Raw genomic sequence first — 16,275 nt, forward strand, 5'->3', positions numbered from 1 at the left:
GTCGAGTGCATGGATCTGTTTATTTTTATTTATACCTTTTCTTTCTGGGTTGCCGGAAATAAATGGGACCTTTGACATTTGATGCTTCAGCTGCTGTGTGTGTCTGGAAGAGGCAGTGGTAGAGGGTAAGTCTATGCCTGGAGACCCATCCCTGCTGGACCCCCTTGTCCCATGCAGCAGTCTTTGTGAACCCGGGAGGGTGGGGGTGCGGCATGGTGGGCAAGCCCTTTGGGAAGATAGGCAAAGTTGTTTTTATCGAAAAAAATTTGTTTAAAAGCAATTTGAGCCAAACACCCAAGAACTCTATCACAACGATGAAAATGCCTCAAATGAATATTCTGTTTTTTTCACTCGCTGATCACTCTGGTTCATTGCTGAGTCGTTGGTCACGTAAAATGGGGTTTTAACAATTTGACTGCTTTTAAGAATTTGGGTATGAGCGGGTAGGACACAGAATTTTTCCTTTTCTGTTCTTGCTTTTTAAAATCATTTTATATGAGTCACGCCTGTCTGAGCTCATAACACAAGGCTAGGAACAGCCTGAAGGTGCCCTGGGTGCCTTCAGATGAACATGCCTGCACCTGCAGCTCGTTTACCTGGAAGGGGCTTGGGCAGGCATGGCCCAACGTGGGGACCGCAGCTCCTGGAGGTGAACGACAGGCAAAAGTAGGGAGTATCTGAAATGGAGAAGGGTGTGAGGGAGTCGGAAAGAGATTGAAGTAAGCTGAGGCCAAATCTTCAGGAGCCTTTGGTGATGAGACTAAGGGAGAGGCTGGGGTGTCACAGAAGGGGAAGAATCAGATTCCTGGTGGCCTGAGTGAGATGGACTGCAGGGAGAGTAGGGAGCGTGGCCTCTGGGGCTGCCAGTGGGAACAAAGGTAGTGCTGCCAACCACGACACTCGGCCCCACTAAGTCCCCAGTGGAAACACTGTGGAAAGAGCCCACTGATCCAGACCCCACCCCCAACCCGCTGAGGCCACAGAGGCTCTGAAACCTACTCCTCTGGGAGGAACCCCCCCCACCCCCTGCCGAGCTCCCCACCTCTAATTAATGACCTCCCTGATTAAATCATCTCTGCTCAGTGCTGGCATCTCTGGGAACTTGGGACATGAAGGCTATATTGTGAAGGAAATAAATGAATAATAAATGTGATTGCCTTATGCACTCATTTGAAACTGAAATTTAAAGAAACCTTCAAGAAAAGCAATTAATTTCCACCTAAATTAACAAGTTTGACATAAAAAAAAATCGATTCCTGGATAAACACGTTGAGAGGCACTTTGCTCTGGAAAAAAGGCACAAGGCTCGGATGCTTAGAATGTCTGCACATCGCTCCTCAGACTGTATTTATTTGGAAGTGAATCTCCAAGGTGAGTGTGAGTGGTGGGGAGCAGGGCATTGGTCTTTGATACGGAATTATCTCAAAGAAAGTCGGGGCCTGAGGGCTGCTGAGTTCAATAATCTTTGTCCAAAATAGATACAGACTTGGAGACTCACACGAGAAAAGGACTAGGTGTGGCTATGTCTGTCACATCTTCATGCCAGTCATCAACGACGCCCCAGGTTCTCTTGGCATAACCTCTCTTTCTCTCTCTCTCTGTCTCTCTCTTGTCTCCTTCTGTTCCTCTCCTTCTCTCTCAATACAAATATGTCGGTTTCACACACACACACACACACACACACACACACACACACCCAGAGGCAGTCCAGCATTCCTTATACTGGATATACTTATATACTATATATATATATATAATATGCTAAGTATACTACTTATATAGTTATACAGTTGACCCTTGAACATGGGTTCGAACTACATGGGTCCATCTATATGCGGATTTTGTTTTTAATACAGTAAATGTATTTTCCTTATGATTTTCTTAATAATTTTATCTAGCTTACTTTAGCATAAGAATACAGTATGTAACACATATAACATACATGTTAATCGAATGTTTTTTATCCATAAGGCTTCCAGTTAACAGTGGGCTGTTATTGTTTTGTGGAAGTCAAAAGTTATACATGGATTTTTGACTGCATTGGGGTGTCAGCACCCCTAACACTGGTGTTGTTCAAGGGTCAACCATATATCCAACCAAGGATGGGCAGGAATAATGCCCCCACCCCCTTGCCAGGCCAGGATCATCTGTCATCCGTGTTTTAGGCCACCCTCTGCCACCTGACTTTCCTTCTCATGACGTGTACCTGGCTACACCAGGGAGGCCCTGCACCCCGTCCTGTGGCAGTACCTGTGACAACCTGAGCTAAGGGCGCCCCACCTAGTCCTGCCCTGTGACCACAGAAGCCTGAGCTGGTGCACAGGAAAAAGGAGTGGACAGCAGCCCCCTGGGGCGGTCTGGCAGGGAGGGAAGACTATCCGCTGGTACCCCCTGGTACCCCCTGAAGGCCTGGGCACAGCGGGGAGTGTGGGGCAGGTGAGGGAAGCCACAGTTGCTGAACCATGAATCTGCCCAACTGAGTGGGCTCCAGGGGCACGTTTATCTAACAGCTGCGTCTGCACAGCTACACAGAGGAAGGGGAGGGGTACATAGAAGCAGGAGTTCCCACCCGGACGGGGAATCCAGGGTCACACTGGTCACACTTAGGGACAACTCCGTACAGCTCCAAGCATGCTTGGACACCCCACCCCCGCGAAGCGGATGCGCAGAGTGATGGAGCGCTACAAAGACCATTTTTCTGCTGGCTCTGCGCAGGAAAATGCGCAGCTCTCAGGCGCCTGGGAGCCCGAGCATGCCTCCCCTCAGTGTTGAGAGCACACGGGCCCATTCTCTGGTGGCCCCTCTGCCTGGGAGCAGAACTCAGCAAGGCCCCCAGGCACTCATTTCTGATCCCTCCCAGAGGCTCCACTGGATTTGGAGTGGTACGACCGCTCCAATCCTGCAGCTGCTCAGGCGAACAGTAGGGCTCCTCGCTGCCTGCCTTGTGGCCCCATAGGCAATGGAAGAGTCTACCTAGAGGTGCAGCCACTAGCCAGCTCGCCCCAGCCTGCCAGAGCCGAGGAAATTCATTAAATCCTCCTAATGACAAGTGCCCAGCAGGTGGCTGGCAGAGTACGGAAACCCGCCAGGTGGGAATAGGCCCAGGTGGCTGTTTATGAGACTCAGGCCTTTATTAGAGACTTGGCCCTGGGGGCCTCTCTTGGGGTTAAGCCACATAAGGCTTTATTTTGCTCAGGTCCCCAAGCCCTGCTAGCCTGCCATCCCCATAATGCGAGCTGGTCCCCATTAAGAAACGGGGGGCAGAATGGACATAACCACCTCTAATAGACTCATAAACCCCCAAAATGAACTCTGAGCCCCCAGCCCAGACCCTGGCAGCTGTGAGGATCCCTACCCTGGCAGGTGTCCCTCTCACCATAAACGCAGAGCCCACCATGTCCCCCCATCTGCCACAGGGACGCCCTCTGCTTCATGTGCTGGCAGAGTCTCCCCGCCTGAGGGCTGGGCAGGATCCCTTATTGCAGATGTGCTGGGCAGCAGTCCCCTCTCCTCTCAGCTGCCCCCTGCTGCCATGGTAACGGCATCTGCGGAGGTGGCAGGGCGCAGGCACAACCTGCCAAAAGAGCTATGGTGTGACAGGGGAGAAGGGATCAGGGAGCAGGTGTAATGTTCCAACTGCGGCGGCCCATGTCGGAGGGTGTGCAAGGCCTCCGGGGCAGAGGGCCTTAAATTTGGCCCTCCAGGGATCCGTGCACACCCAAGCTCTGCCCGACCCACCGAATCCAGAGCATAAGGTCAGGGCAGGGCCTTTGCATTCCAAGAACATTCTTCACCACCAAAGTTTGAGGACCGATGATGCCACACAGTGCCCTGCTTCCCTGGAGTCTGGAGGACACCCCCAGGCTCAGGATGAGAAGAGGCTCCTTAGGGAGCAAACACAGCCTGGACACTGGGACACTGGAGATGGGGGGAGAAAACTGCACCCCGACTGCGCCCCTCCCCTCGGCAGGGAGGAAATGAGACACAGGAGAGCAGAGCAGTGGTTCCAGGTTTAATGGGGGGCGGGGCTGCACTGCTGCTCAGCGGGCCCCGGGTAGTAGCAGCCTGGGCCCCACATGGAGCATTTGCTTTTTGCAACTGAATAGAGGAACATGGCATAACTGGAAACAACGTAAGGCCCTCCTGTCCCGTCTTGGACCTGGGGGGGACAGGGAGCAGCTCAGCTAACTAGGCCTTCCCTTTGGGACAGGTCACCCCCACCCCCTGGGTCTGGGAGCTCTGGGAGCCTCTCCAATCCACTGCCCTTCTGAAGTCAGTTCCTAAAGAAGAGGGGAATCTGGTGGGGTCAGCCCTGGCCTGGGGCGAACAGGGAGCCCTGAATGGCACAGAGCCCCTCTCCCAGCCATTTTGGGAACAATAAATACTGTGTGAAGTCATGGGCCAGCTGGCGGCGGGAAGCGGGGTCTTTGGGCCCAGCCACCCCAGCCCACCCCGCTCCACTGCGGGCCAGGCCAGGGCCGCCTGCCCCCTCACTCCGTGCGCAGGATGATGTGGATGCCGGAATCCGTGAACACGGGCCCGCTCATCTCCCCTGTCCGCAGCGCAAAGGAGGCCTCTTCAAACGGCTTCTGCATCTGACCTGGGGAAGTGTGAAGGACGGTATACGGGGTCAAGACCAGCCGCAGGTCAGGACAGGGCGGCCAGATGGGGCTCCTACCTGCACCCAGCCTCACACTCGTCTGTCATGCACTTTATGGCCCTGTCACAGTGCTGAGTGGCCCAGCTGGGGGTGGCAGGGACATTAAGGAGGCCCCAGGAAGCCTGAGGACAGCATGAGGGATGGCAGGCAGAACTGCTGTCGCTATTGTGTGCTTAGAGACGCATTTTAGTGATGAACTCGTCTCCCTGGGCCCAGTTCCCAGCCCCCGCCACATCATTTGTCCTGTCTGCCTCCTGGAGTAGGTGGCAGCTCCTTGCTGGTTCCCCCACGCCCCTCATTGTATCCTGGGATCTCAGGGATGGGGGGGAAAAGGACAAAAAGGAGGTGGGGGAGGTAGAGGCCTGGTCCCCTCTGCTCCTCCCTTCCCACTGTCCCAGCCAGACAGGCCTAAACTCAGGGCTGCTGATCCAACCCTTCCTCCCATCACACCTGGTTCCCCACCTGTGAGGGTGGGAGGGAGGATTCTGGGGCTCTCAGGGGCCCCTGCCTTATACCCACAAAAGGAAGAGAGGCAACTGGCAGTTTGGTGGGCCTGTGATGGGGACAACTGTGCAGAGAAAAACAGACTGACTCCTCACCCCAGGAGGGAATGACAACAGAAAGCTCCGCAGTCACCCCCGCCCCCCACCAGCAAGGCAGCCTCTGAAACCAGAGAGAGGGACTATACTGCCATCTGCTGGGCCCTGAAGGCCCCTGTGGCAGGGACCAGCCCACCAAGCCCCTCCTGACTGGTGGGCTAGAGGGCCCCCCAGGCCTTGGCGGTGCCCATGACTTGCACACCTCTGCTGAAGGCACCCAGGTCTCCCCTGGCCTTGGCCGAGCTGCAGTCGCTGAACTGTGAAGCCAGAGATTCAAAATCCTCCTCTCCAGACTTGATCTTCTGGATGTAACCTGGGGACACACATGACACAAGGCACACAGGAGACCTCCATGTCAGGGGCAGGACAAGGCAGAGGGCTCCAGACGGAAGGTGACATGTCACTCAGAAAGGAACCATGCCACTCCCACTCCCCGCGTACATGCGTGCGCGCACACTTGCACACATGAACACTTGCCACCCCCATGTGCTAACTAACACATATCCACAAACGCCTTCTCCCCGCAATTTGCATAGTCACAGTAGGAACCACAGATGTCCATGAAGTGGTGCCTTCCACACACGTGTGCACTGTGACCCTGCAGTGACATCAACAGCCATGCTGGTCTCACACCCTGTTCCTACACCTCTGCTCCCTTTGTCACTCTCCCACTGCAGACGAAAATAACATGAACTTAGCATGCCCTCCTCCCACACACACTTTCTGAGAGGAAGTTTACCTGCAGGCCCCACTGGGGAGGGTAGCAGTAAGTGAACAGGATGGATGAACAGGGACACTGAGACCTAGGGCCCTCTAGGAGCCCCCAGGGCAGTGGTGGGAAAGCTTTCTAGAAACTTCTAGGAGAAAAGCAGGAGGCCAGGGCATGAGCCCAGTTCTGCCATAGGAACTGGCCATGTCCTCAGCCCTTGGGCCTCCACTGTCCCACCTGTAGGAAGCCGGAAGAAGGCCCAGTTGCTCACTGGGGCCTCGTGGAAGGACCCCCGACAGGAACACATCATTCCCATGGACTATGGCCCCAGAGGAGTTGACATGGCTCTTCTCCCAGCTGCCCCAACAGGGTGTGTTGGCAGTGCACCAGATTCACCCTCTATGTGGCTCAAACTGTCCCCACTGAGTACAGATTTCCTGGAGGGAAAGGGAGGTCAGGGGTCAGGGCTGACAGGAAAAGGATGACTGAGGAAAAGGCTCCCAGCAGAGGGCGCCAGGGGGCAGCGCCGAGCATGTGTGTGACTGGGGAGCAGAGAGCACAGGGGACCTTATGTGCGAGGGGTGGGGAGCAGCCACCAGCTGCTCTTCTGAGTTCAGGCAGGGGCCCTTGGAGCCAGAACCCATCCTTTCCTCCCCAAATGCCCCAGTCCTGCCAGTCTCCTCCCTGTACCCACAGGCACAGCCACCAGGAAGGCTCCCAGGACATCGGGCCCCGGACCTCCACTCACGCTGGGCCCACATGCCTTCCTGACAGCTACTCTCCAGGGGGCATTCTCCCTGACATCCCTGGGGGTCTCCGGGACCACACACTCACCCGGCTTAGTGATGGGACACCAGCCCACATTGATGGGATGGTCACTCTGTCACAATGGCCAGGGGGTTCCTGCATACCATGACACTTCCGCTCACTGCTGTCTGACTTAAATAATGTTGGTGCCTGTCTGAGCACTGCAGAGACACTGCTCATTAACGCACCTGGTGCTCTGACGCCCAGATACCCAGCTGGGGCCATCTGCCTGACACTGGGCTGCTGCAAACTTCGACGGGCCCGTTGGCGTCAGACTCCTGGTTTGACCTCAGGGTCACTGACACCCATTTGCCTAGTACTGAAATTAAATTGGCACGACCATGACTGTATGCTTATCACCCCATCTCGCTGCACATCACAGCAGCAACTGTAGTGCCCTGGTATCTGATCTGCTTGATTCTCCCACAGCTGTCCTCATCACCCTGTCACTCTTGTCCTGTCCTAACCATCTCTTTGCCTCTGAGCCTGAATCGTTAGTTATTTGCAGCAGGCCGCAGTGACATGAAGCAGAGTGCCCAGCAGTGACACGTTGACAAATGTCACCTGCTATCATTATTCTCCCTTCCACGTGGGCCGCATGTCCCAAGATGAGGATGCATCTCCTTCTCTTTGATATTCCCATCTCTGGTCTTTGCTGGCATATCCCAGTCTGGTCTGGCTGCCATCATGATGTGCTGCATGGTCAGACGGGCTTGCCGATGCGACACAAGCCCCACCGCTATGGCCTGCACGATGCGGCGGCTTTTGCCTGGGATGCCTTGGTGTGGTCGGGACACCCTCCTAGAGCTGCTAGGTGGTCCCCCTGTGCCAGATGCATCCATAGGTGATGCCGATCTGAACCGGATGTCACTAGGATAACCCTCCTCCTCCTCTCCCTGGACTTCTGGTATCTCCTCACCTTCGCCCACGTAGCACCGAGGTTCCTCCCCATCCCTCTTCTGTCCTGGACCTCCATTTGCCAGTCCAGGAATCCTGACCACACAATGCTCCACTCCCTTCCGGTGTAACTGCCCACAACTGTCCACATGTGCACAGCATGTAAAGCCAGGCCTGCCCGGCCCTCAGCCCACTACAAAGACCAGCTGGCCTCATCCTCCAGCAGCTGGTCATGGCCACAGGGACCCCTGGGACTAGATGGCATGGTCAAAGAGCACACGCAGTGCGTATGTGTGCAAGCGCTATCAGCCTAAAAGTCAGATATCAGCCCCTCCCAACACAAACCACAGTTCATAACACCCAAATCTTCCTCTAACCAGCCAGCTCTCTCAGAAACACTCTGCTTGGATGGAGCCTGAAATGATACTTTAAAAAATGCTTCCCTCCTGAATCCATCTTTCTAGAGGCTGACCTTCAGGGGTCTGGTCGTGTCCACAAGCCAAAATGCAAGGGAACCTTCAGACCTGTGTCCCCTCAGCTCAATCTTTCACCCTCGCCCCATCTCTCTCCCAGTCCTGCCCTGCTCCTCTGCTCCCCTCACCCCCAACCATCTGCCACCTTGATGGCATCCAAATGCAACTTGTGATTAGGTATCTTCCCCCCCGAAGCTCGCCTGCTGACTTCTGCTCTCCCTGGGGAAGGTTCCCTAAGCCCCCACTGTGTGAGGTGCCTCCTGCATTTACCACTGTCCTGTTTGTGCCGACGTCACCCAGTTCATACTGGGAGGACAGGGGCCGGGTCAGCCTGCTCTCCTGTGTCCCAGCACCAGGGACTGTACACAGAAGAGGTGTTCACTAATACTGAAGGGATTCATGAATAAATTAAACAAAAACAGGCCACAGGGAAGGAGAGAGAGGGATCCACCGCTGGACTATGTAGGCAGATATGCTGGAACCTCATACCTTTTTCCTGTGAACCTCAAGCCCAATGCTAAAGTAGACACAAGAAAGGAGGTGCAAACCAGACCCCTCTGGCCTTGCCTGACTGCGTCAATAACCAGTCACCAAGACAGCGCCCACCCAACCCTCACCTAATAGGGCTCTGGCTGGGTAGTGGGTGAGAGCTGGGCAGACCTGAGCGGGCCCTTCAAGCTGCTCCCAGTCTGGAGCAGGCACTGTCCACCTGCCTCGGGGAGTTCAGGAGCCCGACGCAGGATGCGCAACAAAACAGCATCCGCCTCTGCTGGCAGGTCACAGCATATCCCCGAGGCTGAGAAGGGTGGACTCTGGATCTCAACTGCTGTGTTTAGATCCCAGCTTTACTGCTCCTGAGCTCCGTGAGCCTGGTGGGTGACGTTTCCTCTTAGAGCTTCCCTCGCCTGGCCTGTAAAATGGGCTAATCAGCAGCTCCCACCTTAGATGGCTATTGTGAGGAGTGAACGAGTTACTGCTAGAGCAAGGGCCTGGCCCAGAGCAAGTCTTCAACTGTTACTAGCTGTCAGTCCCCATATGAATCGTGTGCCCCAAACTCATATGTATGAAGCCTTGAACCTCCAATGTGACTATATTTGGAGATGGGCCTTTACAAAATTAAGGTTAAATGAGGTCATAGGGGTGGGGTCTTGATCCAATAGGATTAATGTCCTTATAAGAGATACCAGAGAGCTCTATCTCTCTCCCCCCGCCCCCCCACACATGGAAAGGCCATGTGATGACACCGCAGAAGGCAGCTGTCTACAAGCCAGGAAGGGAGCCCTCATCAGAAATTGAATCGGTCAGAACTTTAATCTCAGATTTCCAGCCTCCAAAACTGTCAGAAATAAATGTGCTGGCTAAGCTCTAGTCTCTAGTATTGTTGCAGCTGCCTGAGCTAATATGGCACCATTACTTATGGAAAAGTGAGTGAACAAATGGGGTGGTCTCTGACCTTAAAACGGTTTGGAGACAAAATAGGGAAGGGTCCTGGACAGGAAAAGAGGTAACAGGCTTAGTTCTGCTATCCCAGAAGACCCAAGATCCAGCAGGAGGGGCCCAGACAGACCAGAGACCCAGCCTGAAGCCAGCAGGCTGGGAGTCACCAATCTGTGCTCACTGGGTGCAGGTATGTGTAGGGGGGCTGACCCTCAGACCCTGGGTGCAGGTATGTGTAGGGGGGCTGCTGCTCACACTAGGGCCTCCCTGGGACCCTCAGGCTCTGGGCACATGGGGGCAAAGGGATAGGGAGCAGGTGAAAGGGCTTCTCTATGGCCTGACCTCCTTAGATAAGGATACCAGCAATGAAAGGCAGCTGGTCCTCGGATCCCTGACAGCCCCTGGCCGCAACCCAGCAGCTGCAGAGTAGCCGACACTGAAAACAAGCCTCAGCAGAAAACTCGGACCTGCTGGTTCTCGCTGCAGGCAGTCTACCACTCAGGGCAAGAGGGAGCACTGGCTCTAAATGGATACTGATAAGACTCCTGCCCAGGCTGCCAGCTAGAGTGTGCTGCCCAGATGCTGATCTCCTGATCGCCTGGAACAAGCCCATGACAGGGGGAACATCCACTTTTATGGGAGAGAAAAGGAAGCCCAAACCCCCAAAGCTCGCTGACATGGCAACATGGCTGCACATTGCTGCTCCCTCCTAAAAACCCCCAAGAAGGCCTGCCCCAGCCTTGTCTCAGGATACTGAGGCCCAGAGAGGGAGGTCACTACTCAAGGTCATCAGAGGGTTTGTATGCTGTGCCTGCTGGCCTCCTATGTTCCTGCCCAAAGCGCTTCCCATGGGTCCCAGGGAAACAGCAGAGGCGGCCAGTGAGTGGAGGCCTTGTCCTGACCTTGGGTCCCCCACGACACTCGCCTGAATGACTGAGGTCAAGGCTCCACCATGCAGACAGTGAGCACCAGACACTGAGCCGACTGCTCTGCTGAGCACATCCTGGATCTTCATGGCTACCTTGTCCCCATTTTACATTAAAGGAAACTGATGTTCTGAGAACGAAGACACTTGCTTGAGGCCACACAGCTGGCACCAGGATCCATCTCTGTGTGACTCAAGGGCAGGCCGCACTGGTTCTGACCTTACCCCACCCCTGCCCATTTATTCCATCACCCTGTCCTCCAGATTTTGCCTCCTAAATCCCTCTAGAATCTGCACCACTCTCCCCAAATTCAAGTCACAATGCCTCTAGCTGCAATTCTTCCCACAATTTCCACCAGGCGCTCCAGCACAGGTGAGTGTGTCCTATCCCTGCTAACAGCTCTGTCTGCATCTGCTTAAAGTTAGGCCCCAGGGCCCAGCTGCTTACTAGGTGCACTCACCCCCCCATCCCCGCCTCACCTAGGTGACCCTCCCCAAGACCCAAACTGACCTCAGAACTCCTAGGCCCCCACCACAATGTCAGCCCCATCAGACATACACCTGTCCTAGAAACAGGGGAGGCACCCTCACCTGCCACGCCCAGGCAGTCCCCACAGCCGGAGAGCTTTCCTTCCAAGCCACACTGAGATCTCACTGTGCCCACCTGCCTTAGCCTCCTGCCATCTCTTGCCAAGATTGTCCCGATGGTTGCTGTCTCGGGCCTGGCTACTCTGCTGAACCCATGCCCTCCCCAACATCTCTTCTTCGGGCCCCTCAGATTTAGTGAGTCCCTCCCCAACCTCTTCCTGAGTCCCCTCTACCAGTGGTGGCACCTCCTGCCACTCAATCTTGAATGCCTGTTACCTCTTGCTCACTCTCATGTGGTCCAGAAGCCTCAGAACAGGGACCACTTGGGCTGAGAGGACCCAAAAAGTCATCTCGAGATTCTTTCCAGGATTTCTCCACCCACTTCCTCCTTACTCCCTCACTGCTCATAGTTGGCTGGGCTCTGGGACTTCTGGCTTCCCTGGCCCTTCGCCCTCCAGCCATAGCTCTTTTCTGAAAGCACAGCACCACAGTGCCCTTCTCCCTGTCACACATGGCCATGGGTTTCCTGCTGCCTCCAGGAAAGGCCCCAAACTCTGCCTCACTCTGGGCCCTCCTCTACCTGGCCAGAACCTACGCTTGGAAGGTCTGGTCTCTCTTCAGTCCTCTGCACAGTCCTTCCCCTGAGTCCTGGCCACAGCCTGGCCCCTGGGCCTTTATTTCTGTCATTTCCTCTGCCAGGACTCCTTCTTGCTTCCTACTGGTTCATGAAACAATGCTGTGAGTGCTAACATGGGCCAGCTTGTGCTGGGTGGTGGGAACGTAGTGGGGAAAAGAGACAGATCCAGTCCCTGCCCTCGCAGAGCTCAGGAGGTGAGCTCTTCCAACTGCTTTCAAGGACAAGAACTTGGCTGCTCTCCTCTACAATGCTATGAGGTATGGGGCTAACAGGTACCATCTACCATGCCAGACACCATATGGGGGGGAGGTGTAAGTAATATCCTACAGACCAAGTACTGGACCAAGTGTTGTGACAGTCAAACGACAGCCAATACTGATGGAGTGGGCACTCTTTGTGAGGCCTGTGCTAATAAGAACAATAACAACACCTGTTAGCAATTACAGAACATTTACTAGATGCTGGGTGCTGTAATTCATGCTTTACTACATTAGGTCAAGTCCTCACAACTACTCTATGAAGTGGATCCTATTATCATAATACCAATTTTATAGGTGAAAGAGATTGAAGCTCAAAGATGTTAAGTAATTTGCTTGAGGTCACACAGCCAGGACCTCGCAGAGCTGGATGGGAACTCAGGCTATCTGGGTGTGGGTGAGGGACTGGCTATGTGGTGCAGCAGCAGCCAGGGAGGGGTCGGGCGTCTCTGACAGGAGAGGCTGAGTAGATGATGAAACCACATGTGAGATCCAAACTGGTACTGTCCAACGGAACTTCTTGTAAGGACATAAATGTTTCATATCTCCACTGCCTGAGACGGAGCCAATAGCCACATGTGGCTACTGCATGCAGTGTGGCCAGTGCAACTGAAGAACCGATCTTTAATGTTACTTTTGATTAATTTAAATGGACATAGCCACATGTAGGTAGTGGCAGCAATAGTGGACAGCTCCAGACCAGGGTTCTGCTGACTATGGCCCATGGGCCAAAGCCTGCTGTTTTTGTAAATGAAGTTTTATTGGCACACAGCCATGCCCATTTGTTTACATATTGTCTATGGCTGCTATCATGCTACAAAACAGAGCTGACAGAGACTGTATGGCCCGCAAAAACTAAAATATTTACCATCTGGCCTTTTAAGAAAAAGTTTACAAACCACTACCCTAGACTGTGGAAAAAACAGAGAACAGAGCAAGGAACAGCCTTTCTCGGGGCAAAATTAACTGATAAACTGCTGGCTAGTTCTGTGCTACCTTTCCAAACTCCTTCCCTTCAGACCCACCCACATATGCCGCAGAACCCTGCTTGATGATATTATCAACAACAGCTGCCACTGACTGAAGGCCCGTTATGTGTCACGCACTGTCTCCCACTGAATTCTCACAACAGCCCTCAGAGGCAGGTATATGACAAAGCCCATTTTCTAGAGGTGAAAATTGAGTCTCGGGGAGGTGATTTGAGTCCCCCAAGGTCATGGAGCTTACAGGGGCATAGCTACCATCTTAACCTGGGTCTGCCAGCCCCCAAGCCTGAATCTTCCCACTCCTACTGTTGGCAAGAAAAAGGAAAGGTGGCTGTGTGGGCCAGGCTCACGTCATGTACAGGCATTTCTGTGTTGGTCACTGCCACACCTGACAGCTGAGCAAGCTGGGGTGGAGGGTGTGGTGCGATTTCTACGAGGCCCGCTCTGGCCCCTGGGGGAGAGGTCCCCCCCCACCCCTGGACCCTATCTCTAGTCCTGCTCACTGTTGATCAGCTCCAAGGCCTCCTCCTTGGTCCGGGTGATCTTCTCCTGCCTCCAGGATGAAGGCCTCCGTGACTGGCTGTGCTTGACCAGCAGGTGTGAGCAGCGGACCCTGGTGGGTTCCCCCTGTCCATTTTTGCCGCTGCCACTGCTGTTGCCACTTGGTCGCTCCCACTGGCTGGCATTAGTGATGTGATTGAAGTAGTACACCCGGCCTGGAGGAAGAGGAGGTGGGAATTCAGTTGGGACCTGCTCACAGGACATCACCCTGAGTCCAGGATAAGCAACTGGCCTTTGAGATGCCATCATTCAGCAAATCCACTGTGTCTATGACGTGTCACAGGACCTTAGAGGGCTAACATTCTAGGTGCCAGCAAGTAAGACCTGATAACATCAGTCAGTGATAACTTTAGATAACCCGGGGTGACAACAGAGAGGAAGCCAAGGGGCAAGGAGATGGAGTAGTTCAAAGCATGCACTCGGCAGCAAGATCACCTATTCAGATTTGGCTCTGACTGCCTATTGAGTTGCTGTAAGGACAGAATGAGTTCACATCTGTAAAGCCCATTTTATAGATAACAAAACTAGGTAACGTTTCCTGAATGTTTTACTGTGCTTCAGGCACATTATAGAGGGAAGCAGGAATTGTCAGACACCAAAGCTCTGCTCTTCTCCCCTACAATATACTGTGCTGCACAATGAGGGGCCAGCACACTGGGGACAGACATTATTCAGGAACTGAGGTGCATGGAGTGAAGAGGGCACACAAGAAGCTTGACATGGGACCCAGCAGAGACGGGGCATCATTTCAGAGGCCTAGAGTCTGCTTGGGTTACAAGGAGGACTAGTGCCCAGCACTGTGAAGGGTGAATGTCACCCCTGAGAAGGACTGTCAGAATTGAGCAGAGCAGAAATGGCAGGAGTGGGGCCTACGGTTGGGCAGAGCATTAGGTTTATGCTTGCAGGTCAGGCCAAGGCAGGAACGCGGGGAGAGAGCTGAGCCACTGATGGCCTTTAAAACCTTGGCAATGGGCTCTATCTACCTGAATTTCAGTTTTCTCATCTGAAAAGTGGTGAAGTGAGAGATAAGGACACCAAACTTCACTGGGTTAATGTGGAGAGTCGATGATGATGGAGGCAAAGAGCTTACTAGAGTGCCTGGAGTTCAATAAATGAGAATTATTACTGCGACTATGATTACTATGGGCAATGGAGGCAGTGGAGTGAGATGCAGGACATGCTTCCAGTACGCAGTGACAACTGCAGGGAACTCTGGAGTCAAAGTAACTGGTCTAAACTAACCCTCAGCCCCAATTCGTGAAATGAATGATCTTGGGCGAGTTCCTTAAATTTTCTAGCCTCAGTTTCCTCACCTGCAAAATGAGGATAAGGGATACCGACCTCCCAAAGCTGTGGCCAAAGAGAGAAGACACTTAAGACGCCTGGCACGATGCTTGATGCTGATAAAAGTACCCTACTGTTGACATTATTATTGTTAAGGCTGAAATCGGGCCCAAGCACAGGGACCGTCCTCAGAATATCACCATAGGCTCAGTATTAAGTGTGGATGGGTGGAGGGCGTGTTAGCAAGAGTAGGTTGTGGATCCGCGGCCGGGCAACATCCTGGGGCCACGCCCTGAGCATGAGTTTGGGGTGTCCTCTCCCAGGGGTGCCTCACAGGCCCAGCGGGGTGCAGAGACGTCTCCCCGTGACGTCAGGTGCACTGGGCCGAAAGGTGTCAGCCTGATCGGCAGGGCCAGGGCCATCGCCTGGAGGAGGGCCACAGGATCACGAGCCCCTCACCCCCCCAACCCCACAGCGCGCTGGGCCTCCCTGATCTTGTCCCCGCCTCAGTTTCCTCCGGCTTCCTGGCTCCAAAGGCTCAAGCCTCAATAGGGCGGGCCGAGGCCGTTACCCGGGACAACGCGAGGGAGCCAAGACCCCGTACATATCGGGCAGCGGCGCCACGCCCGAGAGGCGAGCTCGAGCCTTGCTTCCACAGGCCCGCGCGGCCCCGCCCCAGCCCCGATCCCCGCGGCACCTGAGCTGCGGCTCATGCGCTTCTCCCAGCCGGGTGGCAGCTTCTCCTCGTCCGCCATCTTCCCTCCTGCCGCAGCGTCCGCTCCGCCTCCACCGCACCGCCTATGCCGCCCGCCCGCCGCTGCCAATTGGCTGGGCGCGCCTTGCACCGGGGCCTGGCGGCAACGCTCATTGGGAACCCCAACTGTCCAGACTGAATTTCTGGCTTTCTATTGGGCAGAAGCGATGGTGGGCGGAACCTCCCAGCCTTTACACCTGAGTCCCGCCCCTGACCAGCCTCACCCGGCCCCGCCCCTTTCCTCCCTTCGGCCCAGAAGTGGTGGGGAAGGGATACACGCCCGCCTTCTCAACGCCCTTTGGCGCGGTTCAAAGAAGTCCCAACCTCTCCTTTGCGTCCTTCGCCACAGAGCCCACCCGATTGGCTACAAAAGCGACAATTCCCGTCTTCCTAACCCGTTTCCGGCGGGCCGCAAGCCCCTATACGGAAGTGTCTGGCTGGTGTGGAGGTAACGGCAACAGAGGAGGTACTTGAGATGAGGCACCGCCTTTGCTGTTGCCATAGCAACGCAGTTGCCTTGGTGACGAGCAACTAAGAACCAGAAACCTTAATTTGGCTCCTCCATCCTCCCTCTTCCCACCTCGTTCCTCCAGATGTCCAAATGTAATCCACCCCTTTTTGTGTGCAAGGCTAACCTTTTCCCTATGCCACTGACCCAAACACCTTCCATTAATTTGGAATCTACTTACTTCGAACCTACT

The 16,275-nt window shown here is 54.5% G+C and overlaps 1 protein-coding gene across 1 annotated transcript; it reads right to left on the reverse strand.

Moving 5' to 3' along the window:
- Positions 1-3,999: 3,999 nt before the first annotated feature.
- Positions 4,000-15,674, reverse strand: PIN1 (peptidylprolyl cis/trans isomerase, NIMA-interacting 1). Its single transcript, XM_039873278.1, has 4 exons — positions 15,518-15,674; positions 13,479-13,691; positions 5,462-5,572; positions 4,000-4,600 (listed from the first exon to the last, which is right to left on the reverse strand). The coding sequence occupies exons 1-4, from the start codon at positions 15,573-15,575 to the stop codon at positions 4,491-4,493; spliced, it is 492 nt and encodes a 163-aa protein (XP_039729212.1). The 5' UTR covers positions 15,576-15,674; the 3' UTR covers positions 4,000-4,490.
- Positions 15,675-16,275: the final 601 nt, after the last annotated feature.

Source organism: Pteropus medius, unplaced genomic scaffold (genome assembly GCF_902729225.1).
Source record: "Pteropus medius unplaced genomic scaffold, Ma_sr-lr_union100, whole genome shotgun sequence".
NCBI lineage: Eukaryota > Metazoa > Chordata > Mammalia > Chiroptera > Pteropodidae > Pteropus > Pteropus medius.

What these genes read in the sequence shown, in the direction of transcription:
- PIN1 (XM_039873278.1), bottom strand. Translation starts at nt 15,575, where the DNA reads ATGGCGGACGAGGAGAAGCTGCCACCCGGCTGGGAGAAGCGCATGAGC. An exon ending in GGCCTTGGAGCTGATCAACA is followed by an intron (nt 5,573 to 13,478) that starts GTGAGCAGGACT and finishes GTGTGTCCCCAG; the next exon opens with GTTACATCCAGAAGATCAAG. An exon ending in CCTGGGTGCCTTCAGCAGAG is followed by an intron (nt 4,601 to 5,461) that starts GTGTGCAAGTCA and finishes ACACTTCCCCAG; the next exon opens with GTCAGATGCAGAAGCCGTTT.